Below are 17,007 nucleotides of genomic sequence, written 5' to 3'. Positions count from 1 at the left end.
GGTGGGCATATCTCCTTTACTAAGGTTATCTCACCCTGTTAGGAAGAGAACAGCTGGAAAAGGGCCAGGCAGAGCTGTACCTTTTAAAAGTGTGGGGCTCATTCCAGAATTCCAGGCAAGATGGAGGCATGGGAAAACATGGCTCGAATCCTCACACAACCACAGCAAAAATTACATCTAAACTACAAAACAGCTATCACTTAAATTTATCAGAATACAAGCTGATGGAAGTCCGACAACCAAGGAATTAAAAAAGTCACCTCCAGACGGGTAGGAGACACAGAGATGCAGAAAGGAGAGGAGTTGGGGAGACAAAGAACAGAGGTCCCACACCCACGTGTGGTGGATAAAAATTGGGAGGGATACCTCGGGAGCGAGGGATCCCAGCCCCACACCAGACCACTCAGCCCAGGGTTTCAGTGCCAGGAAGATAAATCCCCATAACTTCTGGTGAAAAACCAGTGGAGGTTTGGGTGGTGGAAGAAACTGAAAGATTATCAGGAGTCTCCTCTCAAACGTCCTGCAACAGACTTACAACTTACAGAGACTCTCTCCCTCTGGGCTCCAGCACCAGGGCAGCAGTTGGAAGGGCACCAGCGGCACACAGAGAGAAGCTGAAGTGTCTGCCTCAGGGCATGTGCTGGGGGACAGCTTCCTCCTGGACAAAACTCCAGAGGCCAGGCAGAGGTATTGTCCCCTTTCTGAGCCCTCCCCCACACAGAGCCACAGAGCCTGGACACCTTATCTGAGACTCCATCAACCTTGTTCACAGGTTGCCCCACCCAGGCAATTACCTAAGACTCCATCCCATCCAACTCACTGGTGCACTTTTGTACAAATGGCCACACTACTAAGACAGGGAGTCAAACAGCTCTGCTTAATACATAGAGACAAACACAGGAAGCCTGCCAAAATGAGAAGACAAAGAAACATGGCCCAAATGAAAGAAAAGAACAAAACTGCAAGAAAAGAACTAAACAAAATGGAGATAAGCAAACTAACAGATTCAGAGTTCAAGACACTGGTTATTAAAATGCTCAAGGATCTCATTGGGAACTTCAACAGCATGAAAAAGACCTAGGCAAAAATGAAGGTTACACTCAGTGAAATAAAGAAAAATTTACAAGGATCCAACAGTGGAGTGGATGAAGCTGAGAATCAAGTCAAGATTTGGAGCATAAGGAAGAAAAAAACATTCAATCAGAACAGCAAGGAGAAAAATGAATAAAAAAAAAACAAGGCTAGGTTAAGGAGCCTCAGGGACAACTTCAAATGTACCAACATTCAGATCATAGGGATGCCAGAAGGAGAAAAGAAAAAGCAAGAAACTGAACACTTATGTGACAAAAATGAAAGAAAACTTCCCTAATTTGGTGAAGGAAATAGAAATGCAAGTCCAGGAAGCACAGAGTCCCAAACAAAATGGACACAAAGAGGACCACTCCAAGACACATCATAATTAAAATACCAAAGGTTAGAGATAAAGAGAGAATGTTAAAAGCAGCAAGAGAAAAGAAGAGAGTGACCTACAAAGGAGTTCGTATAAGACTATCAGCTGATTACTCAAAAGAAACTTTGCAGGCTAGAAGGGACTGGCAAGAAGTATTCAAAGTGATGAAAATCAAGGGCCTACCACCTAGACTACTCATCAAGAAAAGATATCATTTAGAATCAAAGGGCAGAGGAAGTGCTTCCCAGACAAGGTAGAACTAAAGGAGTTCATCATCACCAAGCCTGTATTATATGAAATGTTAAAGCGACTTATTTAAGAAAAAGAAGATCAAAACTATGAACGTTAAAATGGCAATACATTCCTAACTATCTACAATTTAATCTAAAAAAAAACTAAACAAACAAGAATCAGGAACAGAATCCTAGATATGGAGATCACTTAGACAGTTATCAGCAGGGAGGGGGAGGGGAAGAATGTGGGAAAAGGTGCAGGGATTAAGAAGTACAAGTTTGTACTTATCCGGAATAGACAGGGGGACGAATGAAGTACAGTATAGAAAATGGAGAAGCCAAAGAACTTACATGCATGAGTCATGGACATGAACTGTTGGGGGATTGCCAAAGGGAATGGGGGTTGCCGGATGGAGATGGGCAAAGGGGGAAAAATTGAGACAACTATAATAGCATAATCAATAATATATATTAAAATTTTTTTTAAAGAATAAAAGTATGGTTCTCACAATAACAGCCCTTCCTACCTGTGGAGCAGGCAGAACTGCTCTGAACCCTAGTGTTCCCATGAGCCCAGTGTGCGAATTGATAACTTCTTTCACACCTTTTCTGACTGGTATTCTTGAGCTGTATGGTTCTGGAAGTGAAGGCCCCAATTCCTAATCCCAGTGTTACAAATAATAGAACAGATGTATAGATATCATTTATCAGTGCCTAGTCTGGCCAGTTCTTTTTACTGACCATAAGGATGCCCAGTGAGGAGAAGTTGTAGCCATTCAGGCCCCTAACCTAGAGGATGAACGAACTTCAAGCGTTGCTTCTGCCCAGCGGGGCATCCCAGTTTCTTATACAGACTCTGCCCATTTTCAGCCCTGGGTCTCTGCATTGCTTGGTGTCCTCAATCCAGAGTATCCCCTCAGACTGTGTGGTGATGTAGGAGAGAACTGGAGGTCCAACGATTCTGTGTACAGACTTCAACCCCGTCACCCCGATGTCGGTGCCAGGCCTCACTTCTGCCTTCTGCAACATCTAGTGCTTTCAAGTTCAGAGTCGCTTGGGTGGCCTGTTGGACATGTTGGTTCACTCTCCCACAATCTCCCTTCTTTGGGAGTTTATGCTGTGCCTATCCCTGTAGCTATCAGGAAACCCTACTTTATTTTTCATCTGTAAGAAATTTGTTGAAATCTCTGGCCCGCTCATTTATCTACAGTTTTTTCCCTTATGATTTAATAGCCTTTGGTTTCCCTTTTTGTCTTTTTTTTTTTTTTTTAATTTCAGGAGAAAGGGGGGGAAAACACAAGTAGCCAAGTCACCATGATTCACTGCGGTTTAAAAATTAATGAAGTAGCAGACTGCAGAGTTCACAGAGGATTTCCCCCACATCAGAACGGCCTCAGATCCCTCCTCCGGTGTGCATCATTTCTTTCTCTTCCCGGACTTCCTCAGGGAATCGGGGGTTTATGACACTGTCACACAGACCTCAAGCCACACTGGGCCAGTGGTAGAAAAGCCCTAATTTTCCAAATAGCAGTTATTCTTATCTGTTCCCCTGCGACCTGTGTGTGTTCAGGTTCCAGAGCCTAGAACTGAGTGCAGCCTCATAACCCCAAGTGGGAGCTGGCTGCCCTATCATTTTGGAAATGTAGTCTGTGCCTTTTTATTCTCCATTAGAACCCCACTGTTCTTGAGCTTGATCAACAGAGTATAAAACAGACAAATGTATAGATGCAATTCTTATTAATCTAAACTGCTTAATGAGTTCTGTGGTGAGTTAAACCTGTTCACAGTCCTTACTGATGTGGAAGAGTATGTGAACGTTTATTTGTACAATCATGTGCTCATTAATAATAAGTCATTAATTTGGGGGGGAAACCTTCATCTTTTAGATTAACGTTTTCCACAATGTGAAGAAGGGGTTTTACTTTTTAGAGAAGTAGCAGATCTTATATTTGAGAGCTTATTGGGGGTAACTTTAGGGAAGGTCCTCTCAGACTCGGGTATGTCCAGAAGAAAGCACCATAGGTACTTGAATCATGTCTCTGAGGGGGTTGAAAGTCTGGTCAGGTTTCTCAGAGAGGAGAGTAAACACAGGCGGATGAGGTATGGCTTTTAGTATCTAAGGCGCTTTAAAAAAAATTATTTACTGATTTTAGAGAGAAAGAGGAATGGAGAGACAGAAACATCAGTTTGTTTTTCCACTTATTTATGCATTTATTGGTTGATTCTTGTATATTCCCTGACCAGGGATCGAACCCACAAGCTTGGCATATCAGAACATCACTCTAACCAACTGAGCTAACCAGCCAGGGCCCTAAGGCACTTTTGTGGAACAAGGACCTTGCCTTCCGTGTGACTCCTATGGGCAGACCTAGGACTAGTAGTGCAAGTTATAGGAGGATAAGTGCTGAGTAAGTCGGAATATGACTGTCCGAGCTGCCTCAGAGGGAGTGAGGACCCCGTCTCTGCACAGCGGTTGTAAAAGGGGACCCAGCACCCAACCATTCATCCCACGACTTTTAAGTCTTCAGATTTGGAGTTTCAGATTTGGAGCTTGTTAGGCACTAATATATTTCCTTTGTCTTGTTGGTTCTTGTGTCAGAGCCTATAAGAGTTTTTGAACTATTTCCAAAGCCATTTCTGAATTGTGAGTACTTCTTGTGCAGGAGAAAACGCGGAAGTTTCCATGGATGTTTCCCTGGCTTACCGTGATGACATGTCTGCCGAATGGACTGAAATGGCCCATGAGAGAGTGCCCCGGAAACTCAAATGTACCTTCGCATCCCCCAAGGTAGTATTCCTTGGTGTCTAAGCTGATGGAGTTGTTTTTTGGGTTTTTTTTTCAGGTATGTGGGAAGATTTTCTTTACAGCTAACAGTCACGTTCCTTATTTCTTAGCATGCATGAGCCACACTGTCCGTTGTCTTAGGAAAGAGCCAGTAGATATTTCACATCCCTGCAAATGAGAGAAGACTACAAGGAGTGTCTGACTGAAGCGATTTAGTTGTTTCTCTGAAATACTTACATAAAAATAAAGTCTCCATTCTTTGGTTAATAGCTAACCATGTCTGAAGACTGTTGCTAAATTATTTTGAGGTGTAAAAATCTGTTGATAGTGGATTAATGCTGTGTCTCCTTCTCTGTTTCTTAGGCGTCTCTTTGCTGCCAAAGTTAGTGTGCAAGTGTGAAAACTAAAAATCCCAATAACCGCAGGCAAAAGAATACGCGAAGGAGGAAATCCTGTCTTATTGAGGCCTCGGTCTTCTAACCCATCTTTCAGACTCTCCCTTCTCCAGTCCTTCCAGGAGGACTCATTCAACTGTCCCCGGAAGGGAAATTAGTGTCCTGCGTCAAAATAGGGAGATATTTTGGGGAGGTGCGGGCAAAGGCCTTAGATTCCTCATAAATAAAAATTCAGGGGTTGACTCTGACTTTTGAGGATAGTGGGCTCTGATGGTTAAGGACCAAATCAGAATTAGCTGGAGGCCCTTTACAAAGGAAAGTGCTGCCCTCACGCATGCCTCCCTGACATTCTGACCCCAGGCTGCTCTTGGAAATCTTTTGAAAGTCTCTGTAAAGGTGAAACGGAGCCAGAGTTACTGTTACTCATGGTTACTCACGTTCCTCAAGGGTGCTAACATGGCACACCATCAATGGATCTCTGATGGCCCTTCAGGTACAGAAAAGGCCTCATTTTCTTTGTGTGAAGTGTGGGAGAGACCAGGCTCTACAGGAGCACATTCTTGAGTATGTCGTTTTGTCACATGACATCTCCAGATCAATTACACCTAAAGGATTTGGACAGTTTTGTAGTTCCCACGCCATTGTCTGGTTTAGTTCCTCTCCTCTCTTAGCGTGGCTTTTCCTAACTGCTTTTGCCTATAACCAATGTTGGGGTTCACGGTGGAATGATTGGTAAGAGCAGCAGGTTGAAGCCTCTGAAAGCAATGCCCCTGCCCTGTCCAACCTACCCTAAAGAGGAGTAATATGGGGCAGGTTCAAGGTATTTACATTAGTTAAAAGTGTAGATTTGGAGCAAAATATACCTGTCTTCAGGTCCAGGTTGTATAACTTCCTGTCTGCATGACATCAGGCAAACTGTCTGAGGTCCAGTTTCTCTTCTGCGAAATGGGATAATGAAAACTTCTGTGGAGACTTTGTAAGGACAGAATGAGATAGTGACCATAAGCGAGATGACCTTATCATTTAACACGCAGTCTGGGGCATGCTTGAGAGTGAAAGGAGGTGTTCATCACACGGGCGACCAGGACTCTCATGGGCATTAAGCACCTAGTGGGGCACCTGGCATTTATTAAGTCTCTCTTCCCAGGTTCCCTAGATCAGAGCCACAAAGAGTATGTTTTGAGAACCAATGGCTTCAGCATCACCTGAGAGCTCATAGGAAATGCAGATTCCCAGGTTATACCCAAAACCTACTAGATCAAAATTTCAGGGTGTAGGAGCAAGGACTCTCTTTTAACAGGATTTCAATTCCTTTTCTTTCCTATTTTTTTATTATTTACAATTTTAATAACTTTTATTGTAAAATTACAGTTGTCTCCATTTTCTTGCCACCACTTTGTCCCTCCCCCCGCCCCCCACCCATCCCACCATTGCAGCACAATTTACAATAGCCAAGTGCTGGAAGCAGCCTAAGTGCCCATCAGTAAATGAGTGGATCAATTCCTTTTCTTAAGCTTGATAAAGTTTGAGAGCCACTGCCCTAGACCCTTCGCTGAGTGCCAATGATAGCACCCCCCCTCCCCGACAAAAAAAGCTATCCGGAATTGTTTGGGTAGACCCTTGGGGGCAATCGGTGGGTAAAAATGAATGGTAGAGAGAAACTGGAGGTAGCAGGAGAGAGGAATATCTGACATTTTCAGATCTTTGTGTGCAACGGAGAAAATTAATTAAAACCTTTCTAGCGGTTGCTGCAAGTTGATTGCATCTTTCAGCAGTGAGATTGGTTGGCTATCTAAGCTAAAGGATATAAAGCTTTGGGATATGGAATTTCATCCTCAGAAAAGGGAAAAGTCATTTCTCACCTTACTCACACACTTGGAGGGCACTGAGAAGCGGAGTGAGGGGAAGTCATTAAGAAGCCTGTAACTGCTCCTTAATGTTGGATGCTTAATTATCTTTAGGATGTGTTGATCCCTTTCAAGAAGGTATTAAACCTTGAAAAGTGTGAAGGAAATGAATCATCAAATCTGTGTCTTTTGATTGCAGTGAAATTTAGTCTTGAGCCTGAAGATTAAATGAGAAATTGCTTTAAAGCTTTTTAGTCCCTGGTGGATTGCGAAGTTTAAAAAAAAAAAGTCAAGTTGCCACCTGCTGTAATTTGCCCTAATTAGTCAGTCTCACGCTGGAGGTGGGGGAGGGCTGAGGGGGATGGGAGAAAGCAAAGAGAGCAGGGAGCGGTGTCTTCCTTTCTAAATGCCCTAAATACTGGCAGAGGCAGAACATCAGTGCATAAGGAAGAGTCCCCAACACCCAACAGGATACAGTGAATTTGTCTTTGAGACAGATGGGCCAGGCCAGGATCCCAGGAGCCAGCGTGTCTAATTTCTTAAACTTCGATAAATTTGTCTCATGGGTTGGTAGCATTACTCTTTCTGTAGGGACGGGGAAGTGGAGGACACCCAGAGACCCATAATGGGGAACTAGAAGTAACCCTGGAGATTATCTTATTTTATCTTCTTGTTTTACTTATGAGGAAAGTAAGGCCAAATGAGGTGGGTGACCTTCACAAGGTACTCAGCAAGGTCACGGCTAGAATCTAAGTCTCCCGGCTTAGAGTTCTTTGCCCTCCTTATCACAGCACAACGCCTGCTTCAGGCATGCCTGGGGCAGTGTCATTCCTTTCTGTGCCCCACTCACTCACCTCTTCCCCATGGGAGCTGGAGGCTGGGCTGGGAAGACCTGTGCCCTCAACTCCATACTATTACTTTTGGGCCCAGGGGCACATGGCACAATGAAGTCAGTGGCATTAGACCAAATAAGCTTTTGTTTCCTTCCCCCTCAAACTCTCAATTTCTAGGAATAAAATAAGTCCCTGACAGGAAAACATATCATAAGACCCTCCTCTTGCTGTTAGCACAGACGGTACTCAGCCTCCTCCATGCAGCTTAATCTGAGGCAGAATTGGAGCCGATGGTGTATTTTTGTTGTTCCTGCAGAGGCCTAACACTAGCCCTGATTTGTAAGCATAAGACAGAGAAAGGAGCAGAAGGAAAAGAAAAACAACCTATAGAGCCTGCAGCTGAAGTTAGGGGGGAAAGCAGTATTCTTTCTACAGAATTTTTTAAATTCCACAAGCCAAGCCTAATCAACTGGTAGTTCCAATAAAAGTCCTCAAAACTTTCAGGGGTGTCCAACCTTTTGGCATCTCTGGGCCACATTGGAAGAAGAAGAGTTGTCTTGGGCAACACACTAAATACATTACAACACGTAATCACACAAAATCTCATAATGTTTTAAGTAAATTTATGATTCCCTGTTGGGCCTCATTCATAGCCATCCTGGGCTGCATGCGGCCTCTGGGCCGCAGGCTGGACACCCCTGCTTAGAGGATGAAGAACTGTCAGGATTGATTAGTGATGTCTGCCTTGAGTAGGGAATAGAAGAGTAGAAGCACACAAGTATAAGCCAGATATTTGCCTGTTTTACCTCTCCTTTGTCATGTGTGTCTTTTGTCTCTATACAAAGGTCTGGTCCTGGCTGGTATGGCTCAGTGGATTGAGCGCTGGCCTGTGAACCAAAGGGTCACTGGTTCGATTCCTCAGTCAGGGCACATGCCTGGGTTGCGGGCCAGGTCCCCACTAGGGGGTGCATGAGAGGCAACCACATATTAATGTTTCTCTTCCTCTCTTTCTCCCTCCTCCCTTCCCCTCTCTAAAAATAAATAAATAAAATCTTTAAGAAAAAAAAGGTCTGCTTATGGCGCCCTAACCTCTGACCCTCTGATAAAGAACTCCCCAAGGTCACAGAAGGGGCAGAGGCTCTTCATACACTAGTTAGATTACAGATTCCTTACTATCTTCCTCTGATTTCTCCACTACACTTTTTACTCTGAAGATAAACAAAAAATTATGGAGGTCCTGAGAATATAAGCTTGGGAACAACAAATTAGGTCTTTCCTACCACTTGTTTGATCAGCAAACATTGAAAATGGTATATAAACCCAACACTGATGGCAGACACTCATCTCATTTACCAGGAAAAAGTCCCTGGCTCTAAAGCTCATGCCTCTCCATGCCTGATTTGCCCTGCCACCCCTGGCCCTTGGCAGAGACACAGCCTGAAGTCCCTGTGAGGGAGAGCAGGGTGTAGCTCTCATGCAGCCTGTGCCCCTCCTCTCCTGCTCCGGGCAGCACCTCTTTAGTTGTTTGGCAGGAAGTCCAAGAGGCTTTTATTAGAAACTGGAATTAATTTTTGTTTAATTAAAATTTCTGCTCCTTCTGCTATCTTGCCTCTGGGGCAGTTAAGCTTTGGAGATAGAAAATTCCAAGTGAGCGTCTCTAACAAACTAATCCCATTATTACCTTTTATCCCTTTTTGTCTTCCTCAAATCCCAAGGGCTCCTGGAGTTGCTTCTTTTTTCTATCAAATCAATAAAAAGTAGATATTTTCAGCTTCTTGCAGCTTCTCCTGCTGGCCCAAACCATGTAAGTAATTAGCCATTATCTAAGACTGTGATGAAGGTCAGCAAGGGCTTCCTTCTGAACACTGAAGTTGACTGTTCCACGGAGCCCTGCAGGTCTCCAACGAGAGGCTGCAGCTAAAAAGCCTGCAGTCTTTCCGAGTAGGCCAGGTTATTCTGATGTTAGAGTCAAACGAGGGTGAAAATGTTGAGAAAATAGTGCAGAATTAGAAAAGACTTTTTACCTAACATCTTAGGTTCTGGCTTAAATATGGCTAGTGGTTTTGAGTTTGTTTGTTTGTTTGCTTGTTTTGAAGGTGGAAAGAGCAACTAGTGGATGTCATGCCTCCCTCTGTACCTCCAAGGTACACCTTTAAGCATTAGCTTTCTAGAATTGGTGATAGGGAGCAAAGGTAAGACCAACAGTTCAGACAGTCTATTGGAAATAATAAGCCTGCCTCAAAACCTCTCTTCTTCCAGACCCCAGAGCATGAGGGCCGTTACTATGAATGTGATGTCCTTCCTTTCATGGAAATTGGGTCTGTGGCTCATAAGTACTACCTTCTAAACATCCGGCTGCCTGTGAATGAGAAGAAGAAAATCAACGTTGGGATTGGGGAGATAAAAGACATTCGGTTGGTGGTGAGTGAATCTGACTGATCCACGCAGCCCGTGGCACTAGAACGCTGGCTAAGAGCACTGGGTATTGAGTGCGTGTATCGGAAGGGAAATGGCATCTCGCTCTTCACATCTCCATGCCTCGGTTGTCTCATCTGACAAATAAGAATAATATCAGATACCCGTGGAGCCGAGATCATAAATTTGTGCAAGAGATTACTTGGAAAATAATGCAATATAGTGCCCATGTAAGGTGTTGTAATGATGGTGATTGTGTAATGAATTACACCAAGATAAAAGCAATTTTCTTACATTTCAACTTGCAAGCACCAATATTAAAGGGAGCAGTGGTATTTTAGGTTACTTCTATTTATTTTGTTTAATGGGAAAAATTAGAACATGGAGTTAGGAGACCATTTTTTTAATTAAAAAAATCACACAAGAAATACGTATTTATTGTAGAAAACTAGAAAAGCACAATTAAACATATAAAACAAAAATTGATTGTAATTAATTTTTATTAATATCCTATAATAATTATTAATATCTTGTATTATTATCCTGTAATATCCTACCATCTAGAAATAACCACTTTGAGTTTTTGATTCCAGATTTTTTCTATATACATATGTACATATACAATTCTTCATGTAAAAAAACTGGGATCGTACTCAATTGATACTTTTGTTCCTTGTTTTTAAGTTTAATGGTATTCATGAATATTTTAATGGTATATTATGAATATTTCACATATATAGTGAATGAATATCACACACACACACTTTGTGCTACTGTTTAGCATTCATTGTACTGCATAGATTTGCCTTAACCCATTTTACCAATCTCAACTTGGGGCATCGCAGATATCTCCAATTTTTCAATGAAGGCCTTACAGAAAAGTCTTTGGTCATATTCTTAATCATTCTCTTATTATACAGTGGGTCCATTTTTATGCCTTTGGATTTCTATTCCTATGATTCCTGAGAAGGGGCCAGGGGGAGTCTGAGGACAGTACCCACTATAAATGTGAAAGCTCTTGATCTTGACGGTTCAGCAGACAAGGTCTCCCCTTACCTCCCTCCAAAATGCACTTGCTGGTGGAAAATAACATCAAGATATCGTCACCTTCAAAATTATGTCGGCTTCTCTCTAGGGAATCCACCAAAATGGAGGCTTCACCAAGGTGTGGTTTGCCATGAAGACCTTCCTCACGCCCAGCATCTTCATCATTATGGTGTGGTATTGGAGGAGGATCACCATGATGGCCCGACCCCCAGTGCTTCTAGAGAAGTAAGAGCTGATTTTGGAGCATTACAGCATCGCATGATCTGCCTGACATGCTCCTGGTTCTGCGGGGTCTCGTGCAAGTGGTCGGTGTGCTACTTGGGCTAGTGATCTGACCAGGAGTTACTTTGGACATTTTTTCCTCCTCCAGCTTTCACATGCAAATTATTATTAAATTCTACAAGTTCTATCTCTTTTGGCTCTTTGTTCTGTCCTTGCTCCTTATTCCCATGGGCTGAATCAGATACTTCTCTCTGTTACTGTGGGTTAACTGCCTCTCTCCTAATAACCCAACCAGAAGGATGATGCTCCTGGATATATTTATCCTCTTTCTCTCCCATATTATTGACTTGTCTCTTTTTCCTGCATTATTCCCATTATTTACAAATGCTCTCTACCATCTCCCATTCTTAAAAAAAACTTTTTTATCCTTTTCCCCCTGAAGCCATCACACCATTTTTCTACTCTGTTTTTTTCTGACAGAACTCCTCAGAAAACTTTCTGTGCCTATCTTCTCCTCCTATTTTTTTCTCAAGCCCATTTCAACCCCCACCCAACCCAGGAAGCTGCTCTTGACAGGGTCACCAGTGACCTTCACATTCCAAATCCAATGGTCATTTTTCTGCCCTCACTTTTCTGGACTCATCATCAGCATTTGACATGATTGATCACTCGCCTTTTTATGAGAGCCTCCTCAGCCCTTCTTGTGCTTATTCGTCTCTTGCCGACCATCAGTCCGTCTCCACTGCTCTTTCCAGCCAACGCTCCAACCTCTTAAACTTTGGAGCCAGGGCTCAGTCTTTGGAACTTTTTATTAGCTATGCTTATTCCTTGGGTGAGCTCATCTAATCTCATGGTTTTAAAAATCCCCTAAATGATAACTCTTAATTTACAATCATCAACCTCAGCCTTTCCCAACTCTAGACCAGCTGTTTGTTCAACATCTTCACTTGCACAAAAATGTAACACATGTAAAGAACACTTCATATCCTCCCACTTCAAACTTGCTTCTCCAAGAGGCGGCCCCATCTTAGGAAGTGGCAGCTCCATCCTGTCCCCTTGCTTAGGCTAGACATGTAGGAGTCACCCTTTCCTTCTGTTTCTTCACACCCCTCATCCAACCCACCGGGAAATCTGACCACTATCATTGCCACCCTAATCTAACCATTGCTACTACCATCATTTCTTAACTGTTTATTGGAAATAGCCTCTCAATTCCTCTCCTTGCTTCTACCATTTTCCTCCTTATAATGTATTTACATTGCAGCCAGATTGTTTCCTTTTAAGTGAAATCAAATCATGTCACTCTTCTGCTCAAAGCTCTCTGTTGACTTTGCATCTCCTTTGTCCTAGCTATGAAGCCCTAGAAGCTCTGGACTCCCTCTGATTTTCACCTCCTGCCCTGTTCACCACCCACCATTCTCTTGGTGCTCAAACATGCTCTCACCTCAGGGCCTTTGCACATCCTGAACTCTTTATCTAAAATGCTCTTACCCAGATATATCTGTGGCTCAATTCCTAATTTCCTTCAGGCCCTGTGCTCATATCTCTTATCTTAGAGGCTGTTCCCTGTCTATCATATATAAAATAGCACCACTCTCCATTCTCCTACCTTGCTTTATTTTTCTTTATAATCCTCATTCTCTATTTATTTATTATCTTTCCTCCCTTATCCTTCCTCTCACCCCATCTGAAAGCAGATATCACTAGAGTGGGATTTTTGTCTGTTTTGTTTGCTACTATATCCCTAGTGTCTAGAATAGTGACCAGCACATAGCAGGAACGCAATGAACATGAACTGTTCAACAAATTAATGAGGGAATCATGTCACTCCATTGTTGAAACGTTTCTATTGGATTTTTTTCTTTCAAAGTAAATTCTCTAACTATGTATTCAGGTTTGCTCATGAGTAGAGCAAACCTCTTTTCACTTCTCTGGTATCATGTGCTACACGAAGACCCCCAAAGGCTGCTCTGGGCTTCTGTGGCTCCATCCAGACACTTCCCTCTGGAATACCCTCCCACCTCCCTCACCTTGACTCACAGCTCAGCTCAACTTCTGTTTCCGTCAAAGTTAGACGTCCCTGTAGCAGCCAGCCTGTGCATGCTTCTGTTGTATCACTCATCACACTTTGTCTCTCCGTGTGGCTAGGCACTAAATACATCTCCATGAGTAGAAGAACTGGTCCTATTTATTTAGGTGTCTATAGCCCTAATAATATTCCTGGCACATAATTTGTGTTTAGTAAACATATGTATTTCAGTGGTATGAATGAAAGTAGGAATATATATCAGTGACAACATGAGTGACATTGTGATAGAGAGGTGGCAATTAATAGTGTGACGGGGAAGAACAAAATAAAAACTAAACAAGCCACTAAAAGAATTTGTATTTCATATTGTTTGAAGTCATTAATTATTGAAGTGCATATGCTTATATAATTCATAGTTGCTGAGGATAGCATAATAGTAATGGATGTTCTTAATGATCAAGTTAATGATAACCTCAATAGGTAATAAGATAATTATATTCAATGAGGTCTGTTTAAGAAAGCAAGAGCAGGTAAAAAACAATGTAGGAAGTGTTTAACCTGAGCTAATACCAGAATAAAGTTCCAGGGATTAAGGAAGTTAGGTTCAATTATCTAGAAAGGTCAAGATAAGCACTCCTTCATTCTGCAGTGGTGGCAACCAAATAGGATGCTTTGCATCTCTGTAGAAACTCATTATGAGAGCTAAGAAGCTGATCATACCGTATCAGTCCCAATAAGCAACATCTCATTTCCCAAAACTGGCTTCTGCTTTTTGAAGATCTCCTTCCCAAATGAATAAAGTCATTTTCCTGATATTTTCTCGCCATCAGAGTCATCTTTGCCCTTGGGATTTCCATGACTTTTATCAATATCCCAGTGGAATGGTTTTCCATTGGGTTTGACTGGACCTGGATGCTGCTGTTTGGTGATATTCGACAGGGCATCTTCTATGCAATGCTTCTCTCCTTCTGGATCATCTTCTGTGGCGAGCACATGATGGTAAGAGCAAGAGCCCCTGGGGAAGGGACAGTGGGTGAGGCAGAATAAATTATCGGTACAGGAGTAAGCTCCAGAGTCAGGCACTCGGTTCAAATTTCTGCTTCACCGCTTGTTAGCTGAGAGGCCTTAAATAAGTGACTTAGTCACTCTGAATCTCAGTTTCCTCATCTATAAAATAAAGAGTTTTGTGAGATTTAAATGTAACATACTTAGCAGAAAGTAAGCATGCATATTAATGACTATTATTAGTTCTTGTCCTCTGACTTCTGCTGTGCTTGTCCCCGGACCAAAGTAACCACTGGAGAATGTGGGCCCAGTTCTTTCCAGCTAGCAATCTATCCAGGTAGCCTAGTAACCCCTGTTACCCTAAAATACTGGCCTCCCTGGTCTGTTTGCACAGACACTGAATCATATTTCAAGAGGGCTTGAAGGTACCATGGATAAAAGTAAGAATGGAGCCATCATCACGCTGTGGCTAAAATCGTGTGCCAGCTGGAGCTGGGGCCCCATGGCAGGCGTGTGGGCTTCATTGTTAAGTGGGCTCTTTTTAAATTTCGTCATGGCTTGATCACTGCTTCTGAAGCTTTGCAGCCCCTCCAGGAGAACAGTGAGAGAAGGGAAAGGCTTTTGCCTACTTCTGGGGTAAGCATGAGGGTCTGCCAGCAGGGACACACTGTGAATGGGCCCTCAACAGCAGGGACAGGGAGTGGAGGGGACTCGGGTACAGCAGCAGAACAGGCCACCAGGTGGATTGCACAGAGTGAATTGGTGTGGACGGCTCCACCTGGGTCGCAGCCTGGATTCTAAGATAATGTCTTTTGCCTTTATCCATTTTCTCACTTTGCATTCCTTTATATTCTCTGTTACTGTCTTTGTATATGCATCAAGAGGAACCATTCTTGTTTTTAGTAAAGATAAGGAGCACGTGTATTTGTTTTCCTAACCATGAGACCTCTTATACCTGACATATTTTAATGCCTTTTAGACTCTTTACTTTGTCCTCTGGGGACCACCCCTCCTTAACAAACACAAGGGATAAGTCCCATAGGAATTTAATTCTGAATGACTTAAACTACTAGGCTTTTCTTTATGTTCCTGTAGCATCCTGTTGTTATTACTATGAGAACAAATTTTGGTCTTTCCCATTCTCATGCCTAGATTCTAGCGCGATGCTCGGTACACAGCAGGTTGTCGGCAATTGCTTTGCTCTCCTTGTGTCTATCTCATTTCTCAACTTGGCTTTCATCAGGATCAGCATGAGCGGAATCACATAGCAGGGTACTGGAAGCAAGTCGGACCAATCGCTGTTGGCTCTTTCTGCCTCTTCATATTTGACATGTGTGAGAGGTGAGCGGATGCCAACGGGACTCCAGGCTGAAATGTGCATCACCGTGCCCACTTCCAGCTCCTTAGGAGGAGGATGCAGAAGGGAGAAGGGTGGTTGGGAGGCTATGGACTAAAGGGTTGGACAGGGTCACATCCTCAGATAAGGACTGGGATTAAATTAAAGACAAAGCTCTTTATAGATGCAAAGTATTCGGGCTGATTATCCTTCAAACCCCCTTTCTATTTAAGCCCTGTGACTTTTCTTAGTCTAAATACAGCCCCCACCCCTCAATTGAAAAGCTAAGAACATATAAAAAGGAAAGTTCCCCTTTGCCTCTGTATTAATTGTGTCTTGCCTTTCCATCTTGTTTCTCTTTGTAGAGGGGTACAACTCACAAATCCCTTCTACAGTATCTGGACTACAGATGTTGGAACGGAGCTGGCTGTATCCTTCCTGCATGGGCTCAGGGTTTCATTTCTTCTTATAGCCTTCCAATCCCCAAGATCATTTTCTAATGATGTTCTCCATATGAGCTCAGCCAGAGCTTTGATCCTTAGACCAATGATAACAGCATAATTAAGGCAAATAATGAGAGGAATTAATGCTGGCTTTTAAGCCCGGGTGAGAGCAGGCAGACTAAGGAGATTGCAGCACGTCCCCACAGCAGGGGAATCAGAGTTGCTGGTCTTATTGCACCCTGTCTAAATTATCTGCTCTACACCAGTTTACTGCAGACCGAAGCATGACTAGCTTTTCCCTGGAGCCATGGAGGCTCATCTCTGGGCTCCTTGTGGGAGAGCCTATTTCTGAAGTCGCCTGTGTGTGTGAGACTTCTTACAGTGACCTTGGCGTGCTGGTATACTATGCTGCTGCTAGTCATCTCCGAGACCAAGTGGAGATAAGGCTGCCATTAGTTCCAGAGGCGTTGAGGCTTCTGGTTGGTTGGCATAAACTGTCTGAGTCATCTTCATGAAGCAGAAGCGACAGTCTTAGCTTATCCCTTTTAGGCTGCTGGATTTAAATATATTATCTTCCTGAATAATATATGCTAAAACCTTTGGAAGAAAAAGACACTTCTGGAGAGGGGAGAAAGGCTTCAGTTGTATTCTTTCCTAATGGATAGTACCTTGTCATGCGCTGGTAAATATGCTGTGTCCGGCCGTGATGATTATATTGGCTTCTGATTAAAAGAAGAAGTTTGTGAGTAAACTAAGTCAGTAGTATCGTTATCTTGAAGATGAGAGAGTTGAGCTCTCCCAACCCGTCCGTCTGTCACTCCATCCCCCACGAAGAACCGAATGGGGACTATACATAACGTTAAGTCCACTCCAGCTCTTTTGTTCTACCGATACGATGGAGGTTCAGGGAGGCAAACAAAATTTCAAGTTCTGCAGCAAATAACTATGTTCCCTTCATTTCAGGGTA

General features: G+C 43.1%; 1 protein-coding gene across 4 annotated transcripts in view; it reads left to right on the top strand.

The window, feature by feature from the left end:
* WLS (Wnt ligand secretion mediator) overlaps positions 1-17,007 on the top strand; it is a 108,939-nt gene that overhangs the window by 67,132 nt on the left and 24,800 nt on the right. For 3 of the 4 annotated variants that reach the window (XM_024565369.4, XM_053920026.1, XM_053920027.1), the window contains exons 3-8: positions 4,347-4,471; positions 9,803-9,964; positions 11,094-11,230; positions 14,087-14,255; positions 15,505-15,602; positions 15,963-16,026. In XM_024565369.4, coding sequence (XP_024421137.2) covers positions 4,347-4,471; positions 9,803-9,964; positions 11,094-11,230; positions 14,087-14,255; positions 15,505-15,602; positions 15,963-16,026 — 755 coding nt within the window. The remainder of the gene's footprint in view (positions 1-4,346; positions 4,472-9,802; positions 9,965-11,093; positions 11,231-14,086; positions 14,256-15,504; positions 15,603-15,962; positions 16,027-17,007) is intronic. The other variant, XM_045199428.2, reaches the window with a different exon arrangement.

This window comes from Desmodus rotundus, chromosome 3, assembly GCF_022682495.2.
Source record: "Desmodus rotundus isolate HL8 chromosome 3, HLdesRot8A.1, whole genome shotgun sequence".
Lineage (NCBI taxonomy): Eukaryota > Metazoa > Chordata > Mammalia > Chiroptera > Phyllostomidae > Desmodus > Desmodus rotundus.
This window is presented reverse-complemented; position numbering and strand designations above follow the sequence as displayed.